This window comes from Pantherophis guttatus, chromosome 1, assembly GCF_059756535.1.
Source record: "Pantherophis guttatus breed Tessera chromosome 1, ASM5975653v1, whole genome shotgun sequence".
NCBI classification, from domain to species: Eukaryota; Metazoa; Chordata; class Lepidosauria; order Squamata; family Colubridae; genus Pantherophis; species Pantherophis guttatus.
In genome coordinates this window covers 28,888,521-28,907,465 of record NC_142063.1, presented here as the reverse complement: position 1 = coordinate 28,907,465, position 18,945 = coordinate 28,888,521, and the positions used below count along the sequence as shown (strand labels likewise).

Below are 18,945 nucleotides of genomic sequence, written 5' to 3'. Positions count from 1 at the left end.
CTTTCCCCATTATTACTTTTCTAATCTTTAAAAGGAACTTCAACAGGCGTCTCTGTAGTATTATTATCCTGATGGTGTGTCTTGTCAGGTTTGAAAAGTTTTTTCTAGACCACATCAATTGTCCACAATGAGTGCCTCACAATCTGAAATGTATTGCTTCTGTAAAGGAATATGGTTATCTTGTTGAGACTACTGGCATTGACAGGTTTGTGCTCCAAAGATAAAATAAAGATGTTTTCCTTATCTATCATTCTGCCTTAGTTTGGCATTTTATTTGCAATATCTAGATGAATTTGTGCAGCTCATTTGATAAAAAAAGATGGCTAATTCATGAATCAGTGCATCAAGCAATATAGGTAACTGAGTTAATTCAGTAAATTACAGGATAATTTGTTACATGAACCGAGCCATGGTTTCGTAACATTATTCAAATTCAGGAACTTGCTCACTATTTGTTATAGGAATGTAGTGTCCTGAATAACAGCATAAACTCTAGCATTTTGATCATCTCCTCATTCACCCCAACTCCATCCAGTTTATGAATTAGTCAATTTCAGTAGCAGGGTCCTCACTGCCAAAAGTGAACTGTGAATCTGGAAAACCTAGCTGTGGGGCTGACGAACAACTATTACCTAGTAAATTTGGCTTAGGGTTTTTCCCTGGATGTAATTTAACTTTCCAAAAATTAAAATTAGATCACTTACCCTTAAATGGCAAGGCACTAAGCAATGACTCAACCAGTAAGGAAGTGATGTATTCAATAAACTCTCAGGTATCATGTGACTCTTACAGAGGCCCCAAGCACTTCGGATGATCTACCCTATACCATATAATCAGTTTTCCCGTGGAAAATTACCATCCTCTAAATTTCTGTCCCATTCTGCATATTAATATGGCCAGTTCTTGGCCATTGGAAGTATAGATCAAGTTATTAGACAAATCCTGTATTGTTTAATTGACTGGCTGACTGACTTAATTATCTGGGGAGGGGAATAATCAGGAAAATTGTATGAACAAAGTATGTATGTATGTATCATGTATGTATGTATCTATGTATGTATGTATTCTTACATTTGAGTTTTGTAGATCCCACTTGATGTGTAATTTTCTTGGTACTGTAAAATACAAAGCAGTTTATCATTGCCTTCTCCTAAATAATGAACTTTCCTATTGTCATTAAAGAGATTTTCCATCTCTAGCATCTTTCTATATACTGTATTAGGCAGTTAGAATGACCTTCACACCATGGATGGCCCTGCTGGGATTATATAATCTTGGAATATACTTCTGGTGTTCTTCACTCATTTTTCCTAAGAATCGCTCTCCCTGACAAAACAAAGCAGGATTTGGAGGGGATGGGGATATAAAGTAAGCTCTACAGAAGCCTAATTCCAGGAAAGTGGAATACAGTACATGCATACATATATGAAGCTGCCCTTGAAGACCACTGAGAAGCTACAGCTAGTCCAGAGTGCAGTGGCACAGGCAGTGGTGTATCATGTTACGCCCATGTGACATCCCTGCTTCTTAAGTTGCACTGATTGCTGTTCAGCTTCCAGCTACAATTCAAGGTACTAGTTTGTGAGGGGATGTTGTTAAAAATGTGCCTGTGCTCCCACGCTTTGGATTAGGGTGAACACTGAGCTTCTGTTAGGGTCTTTTTTTTTCTGGTTTGTGGTATCTTTGGTTGGTCTCAGCATGGTGAAAAAAAATGGGACTACAGTATGAATGACTATAAAGAAAACCAACTAATGATAAAAGCTAACTTTAAAACTGACAGTTAATGTTAGGATTTTTAATTAAATAGCTGGAACAGTAAAGTGGATAATGGGCCAGAACACAGTGTTAGTTGATTGGATGGAGAGTGTGGGTTCCTGCATGAGGCAATCTATGTTATGATTAGTTGCTGGGTGTAAAGGGGGAGTTTCCTTTCCCCCCTGCCTTTTTCTTCTGTGTGCTCTGTATGCTGTTCTGTGATTTATCTGATGATTTACCCCATGATATAGTGAAGTGACTATCTTGTCTGCTGTAAATATAGATGTAAAATATATTTATTTATACAAAACTACAAGTTCATGTCAGCGTCTCTGACTTCCATTTGGAAACCTGCTGCACAATTCCCTGACAGTGAAGATACTAAAGTGGTGGATAGCTTCTGCCTTTGAGGGTCAACCATCTACACCAGAGGTCTTCAAACTTGGCAGCTTTAAGACAGCTATGCTATGCTGGCTGGAGAATTCTGGGAGTTGAAGTCCACAAGTCTTAAAGCTGCCAAGTTTGAAGACCTCTGATCTACACAGTAAAGGAAGTTGCAGTCAAGAAACATGCACAGATTAGCACTTGGTACAGTAGCAATGAAAGGCTTGGAAAAGATATTCAGATGTTTGGGTGTATCTGTATTTACAAATATTAGAACTGTGCAGGGAATGCTTTTCCCTGTCATAGTTTATTGAAGCAAAAGTTGGAAGAAGCAAGATTAAAAAAAAGTATTAATGTTTTTGAACTTTGGTGTTGGAAAAAACATCCGAGTACCATGGCCAGCCAAAAACAAAAGCAAAAACTAGATGGATAAGTGAAGAAATCAACTGAAAGTTCTCACTCAAGGTACAAATGACCAAGTTCAAATTATCCTACTGTGGGCATATTATGCAAATATTTAGCTTTCTGGAGAAGTCTACCATGGTGGGAAAGTTGGAAAGGGAAAAAAAAAAAGGATGATTAGGAGCAAAAGTGATTAGTGAACCAGGAGAAAGACAGATCATCATGGAGAAAACCCATGTGGTCACAGAGAGTCAATAGTGACTTGACAGAACATAATCAATCGGATCCTATTTGGTGGTGGTAATATACTCTTGAACCTCTTTTGCAGTGTTGGACTATTGGGTACCTCTCGTGCAGCCATTGACAATAGTAGATGGCCCAATTGGCTTAAGTTGTAACCAGCATCTTCGGTTCTTATGGTTCTTTGTTGCATAATCATCTAGGATGATCTGCTGGTAATGAACTACTAACAGGGAATTTCTGTATATAGTATTGTTGAACGCTATGACACCATCACTCCCTAAATTTGGAAACATGACTCTTCTTCAGCTGACAAAAGAAGCAGATGTGTGAGAGAGTCTGTGTGTGTGAGGGGGTGGGGGTGCAAAAATCAACATTAGTTTTAGAAGAGACAACAGTGGAAACATTAAAGTTGTGCATTTCACAGCAGAAAAGATATTTACTGCTGAATGGAGAACAAAATCAGCATCCTTAATGTCATGAAAAGAAACACTGCCATAAATTTGGCTATCTGGATTGCCACATCATTCTCTGCATAGCATCATGTTAACCAAATGTGTTGTTTTCATGGGTTAGGAAGCTAATAATTTCAATTATTTTGAAATAATTGAAACTATTTCGCTGTGCCCTCAAAACCTTGTTGTTCTGCCAGGCCGGGCTATCAATGTAAAGATTTTAATTGGTTTTAAATATGGGGTTTTAAATTTGGGGGTTTTATAATTGAGCCAATTATTTAATAATTTTAAATTATTTTTAAATTTGTCTGTCTTTGTGCTTTTAATCAGGCTGTACACTGCCCTGAGTCCTTCGGGAGAAGGGCGGCATAGAAATAAAATAAATAAATAAATAATTAGATGATTGTTCAATGTCTAGCCAATGGCTTTTGCGGCTTTCCAGTTTTCTTTAGTGAAGAGCCCAGCAATCCACAGTGATGCCTGCCGATAAGAGTTACTTTGTTATATCTATCGCCAAACACTTTGGTTCCTTATGCAAGTGGGCATTTTCCCCATCACAGCCAAGCGCAGTTTGCAGGATTGGAAGATCAAGAGCTAGGAAAATTCGCCACATTTGGTATGCCCCTGCTATTTTTGTAGATTTATGGTCTCTGCCTTTGCCCTTTTCTCCTCTCCAATTCCAAACCCATTTGGAGATATTTGATTAGGATTAAGGTGGTGGAGAGTTTCAGGAGGCACAAGTCTGAGTGAGTTACAATTGTAAATGGTAAGTCAACTTGCAAGGAGGTTCCTGCCATCTGACTCTGACTGTTGTCTTGTCTGCTGCTCATTGATTTTGCCAGGAGACATCACTGCCTCTAAGGCACCCCCCCCCCACATCTCCAAATTAGTCTCAGTTCTAGTAATTACTGGCCACTGAATGTCATTGTCAAGACCTGCTGTTCACTGTCAAGAACCAGACTACACAGTCCGTAAGAATAATAAGGCCTCTTGGCATAACTCAAGCAGCACTGTAGCTGCTTCAGAAAAAAAAGTTATACATACAACAAAAAACCAGCAGTTTCAGCAGCGGGAAAAGAATGAGATATTTTGTCTTGCATTCAGCTTTGACAGAGGAATAATAACCACACGTCAATTCTCCTTCCCCAAACATGTATGGAGAATGAAGAAAACGGGGAGAGGGAGGAAATCTGGGATGTTCTCTTGCCCACGTCCCTAGCGCCAGTGCTAACCAGAGCTCAGGAATCGTATTTGGTCACAGAGGTGTCACAGGGCACAATTAAAAAATAAATAAATCAGCAGGCCATTCATGACTAAGTCATTGAAGCTCTGCCTGTTTTATGTGTAAGGTATTTTAATTATTAGAGCTGCCGTCTTACTTTTTTGCTCATACAGTACTCTGCAGCTGCCTCTGGTTAGTCAATTCGATCTATCCTACTTGACCTGTGATATACAGGCTTCTCTGAAAATGCTTTCATATGTAGGTCCCCATTCTACAGGTCATAGAGGTGCGACTTTCTAAACACTCACAGAGGTACCCTGTTCTGGATTACATTACAATTTTTAAAAAAAAAAATTGATTTATATGCCGCCCTTCTCCGGAGACTCAGGGCGGCTTACAATGCATTAAGCAATAGCCTTCATACTTTTGTATATTTATACAAAGTCAGCTTACTGCCCCCACAAACTGGGTCCTCAATTTATCTACCTTAGAAAGGATGGAAGGCTGAGTCAACCTTGAGCCTGGCGAGATTCGATCTTACTTTAATTGCAGACAGCTGGTGTTAAATTACAATGCTCTGTCTGTGAGCTATCCAGGCTCCTCAAATTTATTTGCTACATTCCTGGTGATCCTGTGCAAAGGGCATCTTAGAGTTAGGATTCACACCAATTCACACCCATTTTTCTTTTTTGGAAAAGAAGAGGTGGCAAACAAACAGAGGAGACCCCTGATCTACGTATGGAGCTCTTCTTGGTTCCTATGGTGCCAGAGAAATCAAATTTATCTCCATCATGGAAAAAGACGAATGAATTCGAACTTGCGTTTCTATGCAACTGTGCCACCAATGCCCGCGCGGGGGGGTGGGGGAGAATATTTTCAAGGGGGGGGCAAAATAAGTTTCGTTGTAAGGTATGGGATGGTTCCACTGCCGAAGTTTCCTTCTGAAGAAGAGAACGTGAGAAAGTTCCCTCATTCAGAAGTAGCAGAAGTGAGAGCAGACGCCGCCCTCTCGGCGCTGGGAATACCCCCTCCCCCCGCCCGCCGCTCTCACGTGGCGCTTTCAGGAGAGCAGCGGCTCCCGGGGAAGCCGCAAGGGCAACCCCGGCTCGTCCAGAGTCTGGCAGCGATATCGGGGGCGGGCGGGTCGGTGGGGGGCGGCAGAAATCTTCGCCCGCCCGCCCGCCGAGCTCCTTTCCCTTTCCACTGAGGAGCGGCCGCTCCGTCAGTTCACCGCGATGATGGACGAGGCGGGCCGTGGAAGCACGCGGCCGACCCCGCTGTTAGACAACAAAGGACCGAAGGCGTCGGCTCCGTCGGTCTTAGGCGAGGGCCCGGCCGTCTCGGCGGTCATGTTCACGGCCGGCGTGCTCGGCAACCTGACGGCGCTGGTGCTGCTGTTGCTGGCGCGGCGCCGTCGGCTGGCGCGGCGGGAGCGCCTGGCGCCTTTCCACGTGCTGCTGATGGTGCTGGTGTTGACCGACCTGCTGGGCACTTGCCTGCTCAGCCCGGTGGTGCTGGCGGCCTACGGGCGACAACGCCGGCTGGAAGAGGTGGACAAGCGCGTCTGCCACTACTTCGCCTTCTCCATGAGTTTCTTCAGCCTGGCCACCATGAGCTGCCTGGGCGCCATGGCGCTGGAGCGCAGCCTGGCCATGGCCGCGCCGTACCTCTACGAGCGGCTGCTGAGCGGGCGGCCCTTAGCGCTGCTGCTGGGAGCCCTGCCCGCCCTCTACGGCCTGGCCGCCGCCTTCTGCGCCCTGCCGCTGATGGGCTTCGGCAACTACAAGGAGTACTGGCCGGGCACGTGGTGCTTCATCGAGATGCACTCGAACGGCAGAACCTTCGCGCTCCTCTACGCTTCGGTGCTGCTGCTGCTCATCCTGGCCGTCCTGCTGGGCAACCTGGTGGTCATGGTCAGCCTGTGCCGCATGTACCTGAGGCGCGCGCACTCCCGCCTGCCCGCCGCCTGTTGCGGCCCCAAGCTGGGAACCTGCCGCCAGCCGGAGTCTCGCAGGGAGCGCGCGCAGGGCGCCCGGATACCCTTCTCCATGTCCGAGGAGCTGGATCACCTCATCCTGCTGTCCATCATGACCATCATCTTCGCTGTCTGCTCCCTGCCTTTTACGGTGAGTCCCTGCCCAGTTCGAGCAAATCTGGAGCTTGAAGCGGTGGCCTGGCCTTTGGCTTCAATAAGTTGTGCCGAAAAGCAGTGGGGGTGTGTGTGGGGGGAAGGGTACAGCAACTTTTCCCTACCTGGCGCTCTTCGGGTACCCTGGGCTACGTTCCCTTTAACCGTCCTGGCAAGGATGGTTGGATCTGTAATCCGGCACAACTGAAGACTGCTGGGTGGATGAAAAGGAGACATACACACACAGACTTAAATTTGGTTTTTTGTTTGGGCTTCATATAATGAACCAAGGAAAGAAGCCCTGTGAATGAGCTCAGCCCCTGATGGCTGCTGTATGGGGGATCACCCGTGCCATGGTCAGGGCAGCATTGCAGAAGTGGTGCACTGTTGCCTCCTCTGGGAAAAATTTTCAACTTCCCAGTGAAGACTCTTGCTGATGGTCTCCCATCCAAGAAATAAGATGCCCAAGGCTAATTAATTTCTGAATCAAGGGAAATGCAGCCTAGAGCTGCTGCAAGGCCAACTCAAACAAGACTCCCATCTTTTTAAAATCACCAATAGTTGAACACTGAGTCACCCTGTAGGAGAGACCATAGCTCTCAAATAGAACATTTTTAAAGAGAAAGTCACCCCAATGTAAAATTGGCCTGCTTAAGCAAGCAGGCAGGCAGGTGATGGAGAAGAGGTTTGAGTCTGTCCAAGAGCAAGCAAGGGCTATTTCATTTCAACCCAACCAATATTTGAGTCACAAGAGAGCTTTTACTTATCTGGTGATATCCTCTTCTGAATGTTCTGCATATCAATGACACTCATCCCTTTATCAACATATCCAGTGATCATCCTGACCAGGTATGATGGAAATCCCCATGACCAGAATATGCCAGGGTGATGAGAGCTGTCATCAATACACCCGCAGCACAGGTTAAATTATATATTGGGGGGCTAAAAAGCCTGCTCATAGTAGGGCATTTTATAAGGTTCTTGGGTAGCCAAGGTATGCAGAACCAATCCTGAACTGAAACCTCAGAAGTAGATGTTAGAGATGTGACTTAGGCCATGCAGATTCTGATGGAATAACGCAAAGGGGACAGGAGATTAAATGGATGCTCCTGTTAATGAACTAAATATATAGTAAATGATCTTAGGCTGTGTTTGCATGACATGGTTACCCATGGTTAAGGGAATAATGATTTCAGTAGTTAACTCAATTTTCTGAGTACACCTGGCATGCTGAATCATAAATTGCAGAAAGGCTGGGTTTGCCTGATTAAAATGTGGTGACTAGTTTGTGACACAATGTGTGCAAGTGCAAAGATTTTCATGTCACTGGCTTCAAAATTGTGGATAGAAGTGGATGATTGAAGCCCTGCACCTTTCTGTGTGCAAGCAATATGTGTTAAAAAGGGGCACGCAAGTTGAAAATTTGTAATAATGGGTCTTTGATTGCCTAGGTGCAATTACGGTACCATTTTGATGCTAGTGACCACCATAGCAGATACTCCTAGAGGGAATATCAACCCTTCAAGGTAGATCAGGTAAGGAAACAAACGCTACAAGAAATACTAGCTTGATATTGATAAGGGATAAAATCTGACAGCATTTCTTCTTCCCTCCCTCTTATACCAAAGAGAGCCAAAGCAGAACACTCTCTAATTTCTTTCTCATACCTTCCTGTTTTCATCAGCTAACTTGTTTTCACAACAATTGTTGCATATTCAAGACCATCTCCAAACTCCTTTTCAGGTGAACATGACTAATTGTGAAGAGGCAACAGAGGCATTTGAAATGCAGAAGTTTCTTGCAGCTATTCCTCCTATATTTGCAGTTGGTAGACAAGCTAGTTTCTAGAATATTGATCAGAAAGTGTTGGTGTGCAGTTAGATCTTAGTTGTCAGCAACCAGATACCGTTGTTTTACAAAAACAAGACATCCTGCAACTGTCATATCCTCCAACTGTTATCTATAAAGTGGGGAAAACCACTTTGTTGAGTATGCACAATATTTCTTGCAAGAATTGTTCAACATGATGAACAAAATAATCCTTCTTAAGTGGTAATGATAACCATTGCTTAGGCAACTTTTCTTTCCCTATTCAATGACCTAATTGGATTACAATTACAATCCAGCCAAGTAATAACACCTGCCTAATCTTCATTGATCTGAAAAATCCAAACAGCAAAGATCAATTAGTACTTGGATGGGAAACTACCAGGAAACAACAGAGCTATAGACTGAGAATTAAAACCTCTCAGAAGAAAAAGCAAATCCTATCTGTATAGTTGCTAAAAAGACTACATATTAATGAAATCACCAGGAGTTGGCCACAACTCAAAGGAATCTCTCTACCTCTTTGTCACTATAGTGATTGCCCATGTTGGCTAGTGATGATAGAAGGTGTTATCAGATTTCTGAACAATACCAGATTAGCAAGAGCTGACCTAAGTTTAATTTGACTTAAAGGTTCTTAAAACAGGATTTTTAAAAATCACTATAAAATGGGGATAGAAGGGACAAATTGTGTATAATGTTGCCAAGACAAACAGGGAGGTGGGATAACTGAGAAAGACACCCATCATTCAGTATAAAACACCTATTTCACATGCAAAAGATCCCAGTTTTACTTTCTGGTCTTTCCAATGAAAGCAAAAATGGACAATCTCTCCTCCCTCTCTCTCCCCCTCTTCCTCCCCCCCTCCCTCTCTCTCTCACACACACCAGATCCAATTGTCTGGCTTGTTTCAGGTGCTTAAGATGCTAGCAACAAGCAAACCATCCAAAAATCCAACGGAAATAAAGCATTTTAATGACTCTTACAATGAATTTTATATCATTCTCTGAATTTAATGGGACCTTTTTTCAAATAAATATGCCACAAGCATTGTAATTTTACTGTTTAAGTTTTCTTGGAGGACACGTTAAAGCTAAATAATACCAAAATGTTCCCAAAGATCTGCAAACCGCACAGCAAGCAGAATTTTTAACATGATTTTTATTAGAAGGCCACAGATATAAAAAGAAGCAAATAATGTTGAGTCAAGATATACTGTGACGTTACTGTATGACCTTCCTTTCCTCTGCTGGATGATGTGGCTATGTTTACAGAACTGCACGTCACTGCTGTGTGATAGACGTACACATTCAGTCAGCCAAGAAAGGGCTTGTCGTTGTGCATCCTGAACTGATAACAGTGAAACTGATTCTCAGAAGAGATAGGTGTCAGGGTACAGAAGTACTGGTCTCGCTTGTTTGCTTTTGTAGTGAGGTATGTGATGTATAAACTAAGCTATTGTGGTTCTTAAACTAACCACAACTTTTTAAAAAGTCACAGCTTAGAGCACAGCTTATTGAACTTAACCAATACAATTCTGGGGTCTTATTTAAACTACAGATAGTCCTTTACTTACAACAGTAAGTAATGGTCACTAATTTAACAACTGCAGTGATTCACTTAAGAAATGTGGCAAGAAAAGTCGTAAAATGGGGCAAAACACAAGTAACAAATTTCTCACTTAGCAACATAAATTTTGGACTCAGTTGTGGTCATAAGTTGAGGACTACCTGCACTGTCAAAGACCAAGATGATGGAAGTTTTAGTCTGGCCCAGCAGAGGGTGGATTGGTGCAGGAAATTGTTTTATAGGTGCAAAGCACACAGTGAGAGAGGATTGCTTGGTTTGGGGTTTTATTTTACTATATTTTGTTATTCAAAGGCCACAAAGGTTGTAGTAGTGATGAAATGAAGGAGACTGAATTTGATCAGTCCTTCTTTTTTAAGGAGCATTGACAAGGTTTTAAATATGAAACGGCTTTTTTTTTTTAAAGAAAAGTCTTAACTATTGATCCAGATAGCTCTGGATAGCTCTGCAGACTAAAAGCACTGTAATTTAACACCAGCTGTCTGCAATTAAAGTAAGTTCGAATCTCGCCAGGCTCAAGGTTGACTCAGCCTTCCATCCTGTCTAAGGTAGGTAAATTGAGGACCCAGTTTGTGGGGGCAATAAGCTGACTTTGTATAAAATATACAAAAGTATGAAGGCTATTGCTTAACGCACTGTAAGCTGCCCTGAGTCTCCGGAGAAGGGTGGCATATAAATCAAATTTAAAAAAAAACAAACTATTCTCAACATGTTGCCAAATTTCAGCAACATGACACTGGGGGTACTGTAGGCCACAAAGAAGCTGACTCCTGGGCCACTGCTGATTTGAACCTCTTCCATTTTTATACATTTTATTGTACCTTTTTCCCATGATGTCATTCAGAGTGTTATCTGTCAAGTTAAAGGATTATGGATATTCTCAGTCATCCAGGTCATGGTTATCCCAAACGTACTTTTTTCAAGAGGCAACTGGACTTTCAGCTCTTCTTCTTCAGAGCTGAAGAAGCTTCTTGGATGAGAAGCGAAACGTCTTCAGAGAAAAACCAGAAAGTCCAGTTGCCTCTTGAAAAAAAGCATCTTTCGGACTATCAAAATTAAAAGACCATCTCCATTTCAGATTCAGGCTGTTGTTTGGGTCAACTAAGCATTCTGTAATCCAGGTTTATCTTTCAACTGATCATTCATTTTTGCAATCCAGGATGAATTCAAGACAAAATATGCTTTAAATGAAATGCACATTTAACTAAGTTTTTAAATGTAAAAGAAATGTAAAATTATTGGATGAGATGGTAAGCAAGCGGAGAAAAGGGTATCTAATGCCAACCATGATCCTCCAAAACTGCCCATCTACTAAGCTGTTTTTCCCTCTGTGAGGAGGGCACGTTGAGAACAAAGCAATGAGATGAAAAAACATCCCTTCCCAAGAACGTCAACAGAATTAGCCAACATCTTCCAACTAATCGTTTTTAGTTTAAACATTTAAATATTTTCAAACTACGTTGCACTGACTTTTTCCCATCCAGCTTAGTCAGAGCCTGAGAAGGAACAGCTGGTGTATCAAATAGTATAACCGATTGCTGGAAAACAACTATTCCCCAGTTTTGAGCATCCGTATCCATTTCATTACATGGTTTTGATTTACTTGTATAACATGATTAGGAACAGTTTTTAAGAATATTAAGAAAATAGGGACAGGATACCTGAGAAGTTTCCAAGTTACCTGTTACTTTCAGGAGTAAGTGAATATGTCATGTATGCAAAGAAAAATGACTGAATTTCACATCCTGAGAATCTTAATTCACTTGTTAACAAGGAAATGAAAAAAGTTTGCAGTACTTGTAAAAATGTACAATGTAAAAATTCCTGGCTTTTCTAATTTCAGAAGCCAGCAGTACCATGTGCAATGATGAACATACACTGTGTAAGTGTATATCATTTAAATTAGATCCTATAAAATCTAATTTGAAAGTAAAATCGTTGATCTTACCGGAATTTGTTATGGGAAAAATTATATTATCCTTTAAAAGCAGTTATGATATTCAATTTGTTACAGACCAGATATCTTTATTGTTACTTTATAGGGCTCTGTGAATATTCTATTAGGAAATATCATTAGAAGACAATGCAGTTGAATCTCTGAATCAAAGTAATATACTGTATTGGAAAATTGATTCAAGCCATTAAATTAAACTAAATGTGCCTGAATCATTGATATATTTGAATATTTGTACATTCTGCATTATTTCAGAATAAATCTTTGGAAAAGATATATTTTGAATTGATTCAGGAGTCTGAATTAAATCCGATCAATTTGCCCAGTCACACTGAACATTCAGATTAAATTTTACCTAGTTTGCAAAGAGCTAATATTTTATTCAAGTACAGAGCAAACCTGGTTTTATTTTAATCTTTGGGGTATCAGTCTGTCGTGTTCCCCCCCCCGCCCCCGTTTAACGGGGTCTAATTCTCAGAGACTGCCTGGATAAATCCCTGCAATTTTGTTGACAAGGCTTTTCAGGAGTAGTTTGCCATTGTTTCCTTCCTAGGGCTGAGAGAAAGTGACAGGCCCAAGGTCACTCGGCTGGTGTCATGACCAAGGCGAGACTAGAACTCACAGCATCTCCGTTTCTAGCCTTCTAGACCCTAAGACAGTGTTTCTCAACCTTGACAACTTTAATACGGGTGGAATTCATGCTGGCTGACGAATTCTGGGAGTTGAAGTTCATACATCTTAAAATTGCCATAGTTGAGAAATCCTGTCCTAAGGAACACTTCTCTAAGAATTATACAGTATTGTCTCTAATCTCTCAGGCTCCATTATAGCAGATAGCCTTTGTGCATTTGTTTAGACTTTTTTTGAAGCCATCAAAACTCTAGCATCACTACATTTTGGGCAGTCAGTGGTGAACACTTATGAAGACATAATCAGTGCCATCCTAAGAGTTTTAGTGACCAGTCCATTTGCATTCATTGCTCCTAATCGTTCTGCAAACACATAGAACCTTGTTGGGTCGGGTGGGGGTGTTGGGGAGAGAGATGGTGCAGGTGAAAGAGAAACTATTCAACCTATGGCAGTCCAAAAAGTTCCGGCAAGCATTAAATTGGAGGTGAGATTCTGTTTTGGGTGGATAGTGAGGACAAAAATTATCTAGTGTTTGCAAGACCCAGATTTTCTCACTCACTCCTATGCAGTCTGTGTTCATGGGCCAGGTCTTTTTAGTCTGGTCAGGGGAACAGCTGTATTTCTCAGCTGTTTCCTGCCAGCATCATTTATTTAGAGACATATTGCTTTTGGACAGGGGAATTCCATTTAGTTTTCTTAGCTAATAGAAAGGGGGTGAGATTTTCAGAATCATTCTTTCATGACCTTTTTCTGGACAAGAATTTTTACCATACTAAGCCAGGATGACAACTCAGCATGGGATATCAGGAGGAGTTCTCCATATCTTTCAGAATAATCATATTGTAGATGTGGTGTAAATATGGCCAGGTACAATAGGAAAGAGATGTGAATGCATAGTCCTGAAAGATGCCCTCCTCTCTCCTCTCTCTCTGTAAAATGAGTGAATCTATAAATGTGATAATAAATACAAATAAGTACATGTACGCACGCAAAAAAGTGACCATTTTTTGGAGTGATAATTCAAATAAGAACTTCCTTATTTGCAGTCCGAGGATATGATGAAAAACTCCTTAATTCCAAAACTCATGGACAGACTTGAACTGGGAAACTGACCAAGGCAAGTCCAGAAACCCTAGATAATTTCTGGAAACCTAGCACCCACCCAAATTAACCATCAGCAGACACATACAGATTGACAACATCTACATACCACTCGAGAGACAATCACAAAGTCAAAAGGAAAAGGAAAAGACCATAACACTTCCTTACTAGCAACCAACACTGAGATGAGTAGAGAGTAACACTAAGATTAACAGTACACAACAATCAAGTAGTCAACAATACCCTAATCAAGGAACTACTAATGTAGACAAACAAGTTCACTGTAAACAGCCTAATCAAGGAGCCATCAAGAACACTACCACCAACATTGAAAGGAAGAGGCACTACCAGTACGGTAGTTTATAAAATGAGGGCAAACCACACTCCCTTCTAGCACTGATGATGTTACCCAGTAATGGTAATGAAATGTCTGCAAGAAAACAGCCAAGCTCAGTGAGCACCAAGGGCCCAACAGTTCAACCCTGAGCTACAAATGTTCTCTTCTTATATAGGAGTCAGCAGCTCTAATTAAAATATTCCATTCCCCCAACTGACTAAGGGAAAGCAAGGAGAGAACGACATTATACGCATGCATACTTTTAGGATTTATCTGCCTAGTGAGAATTGTGAAAACTTGCCTTGGGCAGGAGATAAGCAGAACCTGTAAGGAAGCTGGCAGATATAATGTAATTAGCCCAGGACATGCTGAGATCTGCTTTTGAACTTCAAACCGATACCTGTATGTACACAGCTAAGCTAAGAGGCCTACCCTGCATGATGCTACTTTGCTAGTCATTAATGCAGGAAATACTTTCTAATGATTATGGAAGTAGCAGTGAGTCTTGACTTGGATTATAATATAAAGGTTACTAAAGGGTTGCGGCCAGCCAACAGAGGAAATGTTCAAAGATTAGGCTTAGATAAAGTAAAATGACATCTGGGTTGGTGTATTGGATTCTTTCTTTTCTGCCTTCCTTCCTTCCTTCCTTCCTTCCTTCCTTCCTTCCTTCCTTCCTTCCTTCCTTCCTTTATTTATATTTATTTTTCTTTCTTTCTTTTCTTTCTTTCTTTCTTTCTTTCTTTCTTTTTCTTTTTCTTTTTCTTTTCTGATTCAGCTTCCTTTTCCCTGACTATAGCTTCCATTTTCTCTTCCTTTTAACCTTTACTCTCATTCTTCCAATATGCCAATTAGTTACAATCCAGATATCACACAGACATTGGTAATATGCAGCTTTTCTGTACTTGGTCAGTTGTTGGCTAGGAAATTGGGAGAACTGAGAGTGCTAAATCAGGAAAAAATTACTATATTTAGTATCATCAGGATGAGTGGGACTGAAGTTGTCATAATTTCCAGGATGGAAGTGGTAAGGAGAAGAATTGTGTGGACATCTCTAGGTGGGGGACTGTTGATAATATGATTCAGAGAGTTTGTGATTCAAAGGTTACTTATGCCATGAGCTTTTCAATGACAATACAAGGACATTATATGAAAAGTTGGATTAATCTAATTCACCTCTGTTGCTTAACTGTAGCTGTAATGCTAAATCACATACTTGGCAATTAATCCCACTGGATTTGTAGCTAAAATGATAAATTTTATATATTTATTTAATTTACAAAAAGAATTGCATGAGAAAGGGCTCATAACCTTTAACTTTAGACAATTACTAAATATCTGTTTTGATTTAATGTTTTGTCTTTTCAGATCCATGCCTTTATGAACAGCTTTATTGAAGACAATAAAAGGGATCTTCTAGTGATGCGGTTTCTATCTGTTAATTCCATTGTGAATCCCTGGGCGTTTGTCATCCTGAGACCTCCTATCCTTCGGCTAGTGCGATCTACACTGTGCTGTCAGATACCCTTAAAAACACAACCAAAGAATAGACAGATGCCTGTGGAACAGATGGACAATTGCAGACAATAGAGCACAGACTCAGAGAAGGCATTCAGGTGCCCATTTCTCATGGCTCCTCAGGGAAAATATGGAACTGCGACTGGAATAGTAGCATGAATTTATTTCCTGGGGTCATCACTCAGCTACAGCTTCCATGATTCCAAGCTGCGTTCTCGTTCATCGGAAGTAGACCTGAGAGGACTCTCCAAATTCAATTCAATCCTAAATATTTCCAGTCTTAACTGCAAGACAATAACAATGGGTTCAAGAAGCAGATTGGAAGGAGCTGACTTTTACCAATCGTGGCAATGCTTTATCTTGCTCCATCTTGTTGCAGTGCTTAAGGAAGCTCACAATATTTCAGGCTGGGATTTTTTCCCAGCTCTACCTGCAGAGTGTCCACAGGAATGATCCAAAAAGTCAAGATGGTGGCTGAGATGATGCGATAAGAGCTTCATCTTTTTTTATGAATGTCACATCTACAGAGCTTCAATCACACTGATGCAGAAACATCTTGATTTGTTTGACCATAAACCATGGTTATCTCTTTTGCTTTCTCTCCAGGAGTGGTGCAACATTTCCTAGAGAGAAAGAGAATTAAGGATGCACATCATGCATGGGCCTGGGACCTCAGAAAACCTAGGATGCAAAGTTGTCACTGAACTGTATTTTTTACATCTACCAGAGAGGGGGGGAAATCAATACTTAACTTATTAATTAAGCAATTTATTTAATTTATTCTTTAATTGCACATAGGTGAAATAAAATAATCAAACCTTTTTTAATCCTGACCTAGCCTTTTTTGGGGTGGGGAAGTGCCCCATATAGGCCAAAGCTGGCCTTTGTCATGAAAAGCTATGGCCCCTTATAGTAGCACTTTGATTTTTTTAAAAAAATAAACCTTGGGATACACTAACTGGGTTGCAGACATCCAGATGAATACTAGGTGGAACCAAGATACTTTTCCGTATTTCTCTGCTATCTAGTAGCTTTTTGGATTTTTTCATCTCAGATATGATAGCACTTAGGTGTTTGTAGAATGTGATCATAGAGTGAAGATGACATCCGTGACATATAAAAAAAAAGATGGAACTTCACTACCATCCTTACTTCATGATCACACCATGCAGACATCCCTGAGAGCTCTAGTAAAGTTTTACACTATTACTTTCATTTTCACATTTCTGTTATCTGTCCCTGCATTTAATTAGTTGAGAAATAAGGCCCATTCAATTCAGTGGGATTTATTACCAGATACGTGAGTTGAGCATTACAGCCACAGTTAAACAAATGATCAATCAGCTCTGTTTTTCTTAATGAGGAAGACAAATTACCCTGGTTCATTAAGTCAATGCTGTGGGTTTATGTGTGTTTTGCCCAGAGTATGCATAAGCCACCTGCATATCAAATCAAATATAAGCTAACATACGGAATTGGCTTCTTTTCTACAATCATAAAGAATTGATGATATTAATGAAATCACAATCAAAACATCAGTAAGTGCAATGACAAAACCTAATCAGCATTTGTGGCCCATAACAACTGACCCATTTATTGTAGCATAAGCATTTTATGAACTGCAGGCCAACTCATCACATATATGAAGTATTATATCAAGTGAATAGTATATCTAAACTCCTAATTGAGAGGGAAGAAATGCAAATGGCATGTCTAATGAGAATACATTATACAGATAAAAGTTATTTATTGGTATAGGATATTTACAAAATAGATGCAGAGAGGTGTGTGTGCATTGATGAATTAATTTACACAAATTGTGTGTGTGTGTGTGTATGTGTGTTTTAAAAAAAATCTCTGCTTTATTCAAGTCATAGGGCATGGAATGAGCCAAATGTGTAAAAATAAACATTATGCGGGGTAATGGAATAACATTTTTCTAATAAAAAGTTGTCTTCACAAATCTATTTGAATGTCTGTATCAATCTAAATTTTTCCTTGCATTAGGATACATCAGTAGATTTTGGATTCCATTTTGGGGCATTTTAAGTCCTAAAGGCTGGTGAGAAGCCAGATCAAATCTCCTTCAAATCAAGATTGCTGTCTGGTGACATCCATCTAATTTTCTTTGAAACAGTCTGGATATGGTGTGCTATTTCCATCTTCTGAATTCTTTTTTGTTTTACTTTCCACTTTAGCCTATTGCCCTAATGTTCACTATCCAAATCTTAATTGCACTTGATCAAGCTTTGAGTAATAGTAACAAACCAACAGATCAAAGTAGAAAAGTTAAATAAAAATCAAGAATTGGAACTGACAACTCCTTCACTAAGCAGTAGAGTTGTTAAGTGAACATCACATAACCGCACTGAGTTACAACCTCAGCTACTGCTGTGGTTGATAAGCAAATCATTACAGAATGTTAAGCACAGTGTCATGTGACTATGACTTGTGACTTCCTGATGGCTTCCACATTGACTGCTTGTTATAAGCTAGCTTTGAAGGTTGTAAAAGGCAATTACATGACTGTGGGACTCTGTTACAAATGCCCATTGGTTGCAAAGTGTCCACATGGATGTTGCAATTGCCATAACTTTGAGGACTGCCTATAAGTTTCCTTTAGCTTCCTTATAACTTCAAATGGTCAGTAAGCAAGGGCTACATGCATTCCAACATCCAGTCTATGCCTTTCATCACTGTACAACATAACATAATTGATAGTAACTCATATTTATTTTCAATAAGCCCAATGTTCTGTTTCTTCCTTTGAAGATAAAGAGTACTTTAGGGGGAAGGAATTTCTATAATGACCCCATTGGGTGGGCCAACATTACTATTCCTGTTAAATTTGTGCGTTCTTCAAAAATACTTGAGGAATACTTCAGACCTCGCTTGAGCCCAGCACCACTTAGCTATTCATTAAAGCAGACCTTCTTTTCTCAGGTTTCTCTGCCAGCCCAAAATTGGTGTGGCTGGTTTAAGAACTATCTTTCCATAAAGTACAAAGCACTTCAAAATTGTTTTTAAAAGGTTCAGACTACTATCTTTAAAAAAGAGGACCAGTTTGGTGTAGTAGTTAAGGTGCCGGCCTAGAAACTAACAGATTGTGAGTTATAATCCTGCCTTAATTCTGAAAACTGGCTGGGTGGCTTTGAGCCAATCACCAGGAAACTGGAAGTTCTAGTCCCACTTTAGGCATGAAAGCCAGCTGGGTGGCTTTGGGCCAGTCATTCTCTCTCAGCCCAATCCATGTCATAGGATTGTTGTTGTGGGGAAAATAGGAAGAAGAAAGCATATTAGGAATGTTCATTACCTTGAGTTATATATAAAGTAATAAAGATATGCGGGGGGGGGGATCTAATAAATATTTATTTTTTTATTTTTATTTTATTTCTATACCGCCT

General features: G+C 40.5%; 1 protein-coding gene across 2 annotated transcripts; it reads left to right on the top strand.

Annotated features, from left to right (window-relative positions):
• The first annotated feature begins 5,511 nt into the window (after positions 1-5,511).
• On the top strand, positions 5,512-16,368 carry PTGER2 (prostaglandin E receptor 2). Of its 2 annotated transcripts, XM_034433388.3 has the most exons (3): positions 5,516-6,584; positions 8,038-8,121; positions 15,392-16,368. In XM_034433388.3, the coding sequence occupies exons 1-2, from the start codon at positions 5,694-5,696 to the stop codon at positions 8,089-8,091; spliced, it is 945 nt and encodes a 314-aa protein (XP_034289279.1). In that variant the 5' UTR covers positions 5,516-5,693; the 3' UTR covers positions 8,092-8,121; positions 15,392-16,368. The 2 variants fall into 2 exon arrangements, with proteins under 2 accessions (XP_034289278.1, XP_034289279.1); XM_034433387.3 differs by lacking the exon at positions 8,038-8,121 and having other exon boundaries at positions 5,512-6,584.
• Positions 16,369-18,945: the final 2,577 nt, after the last annotated feature.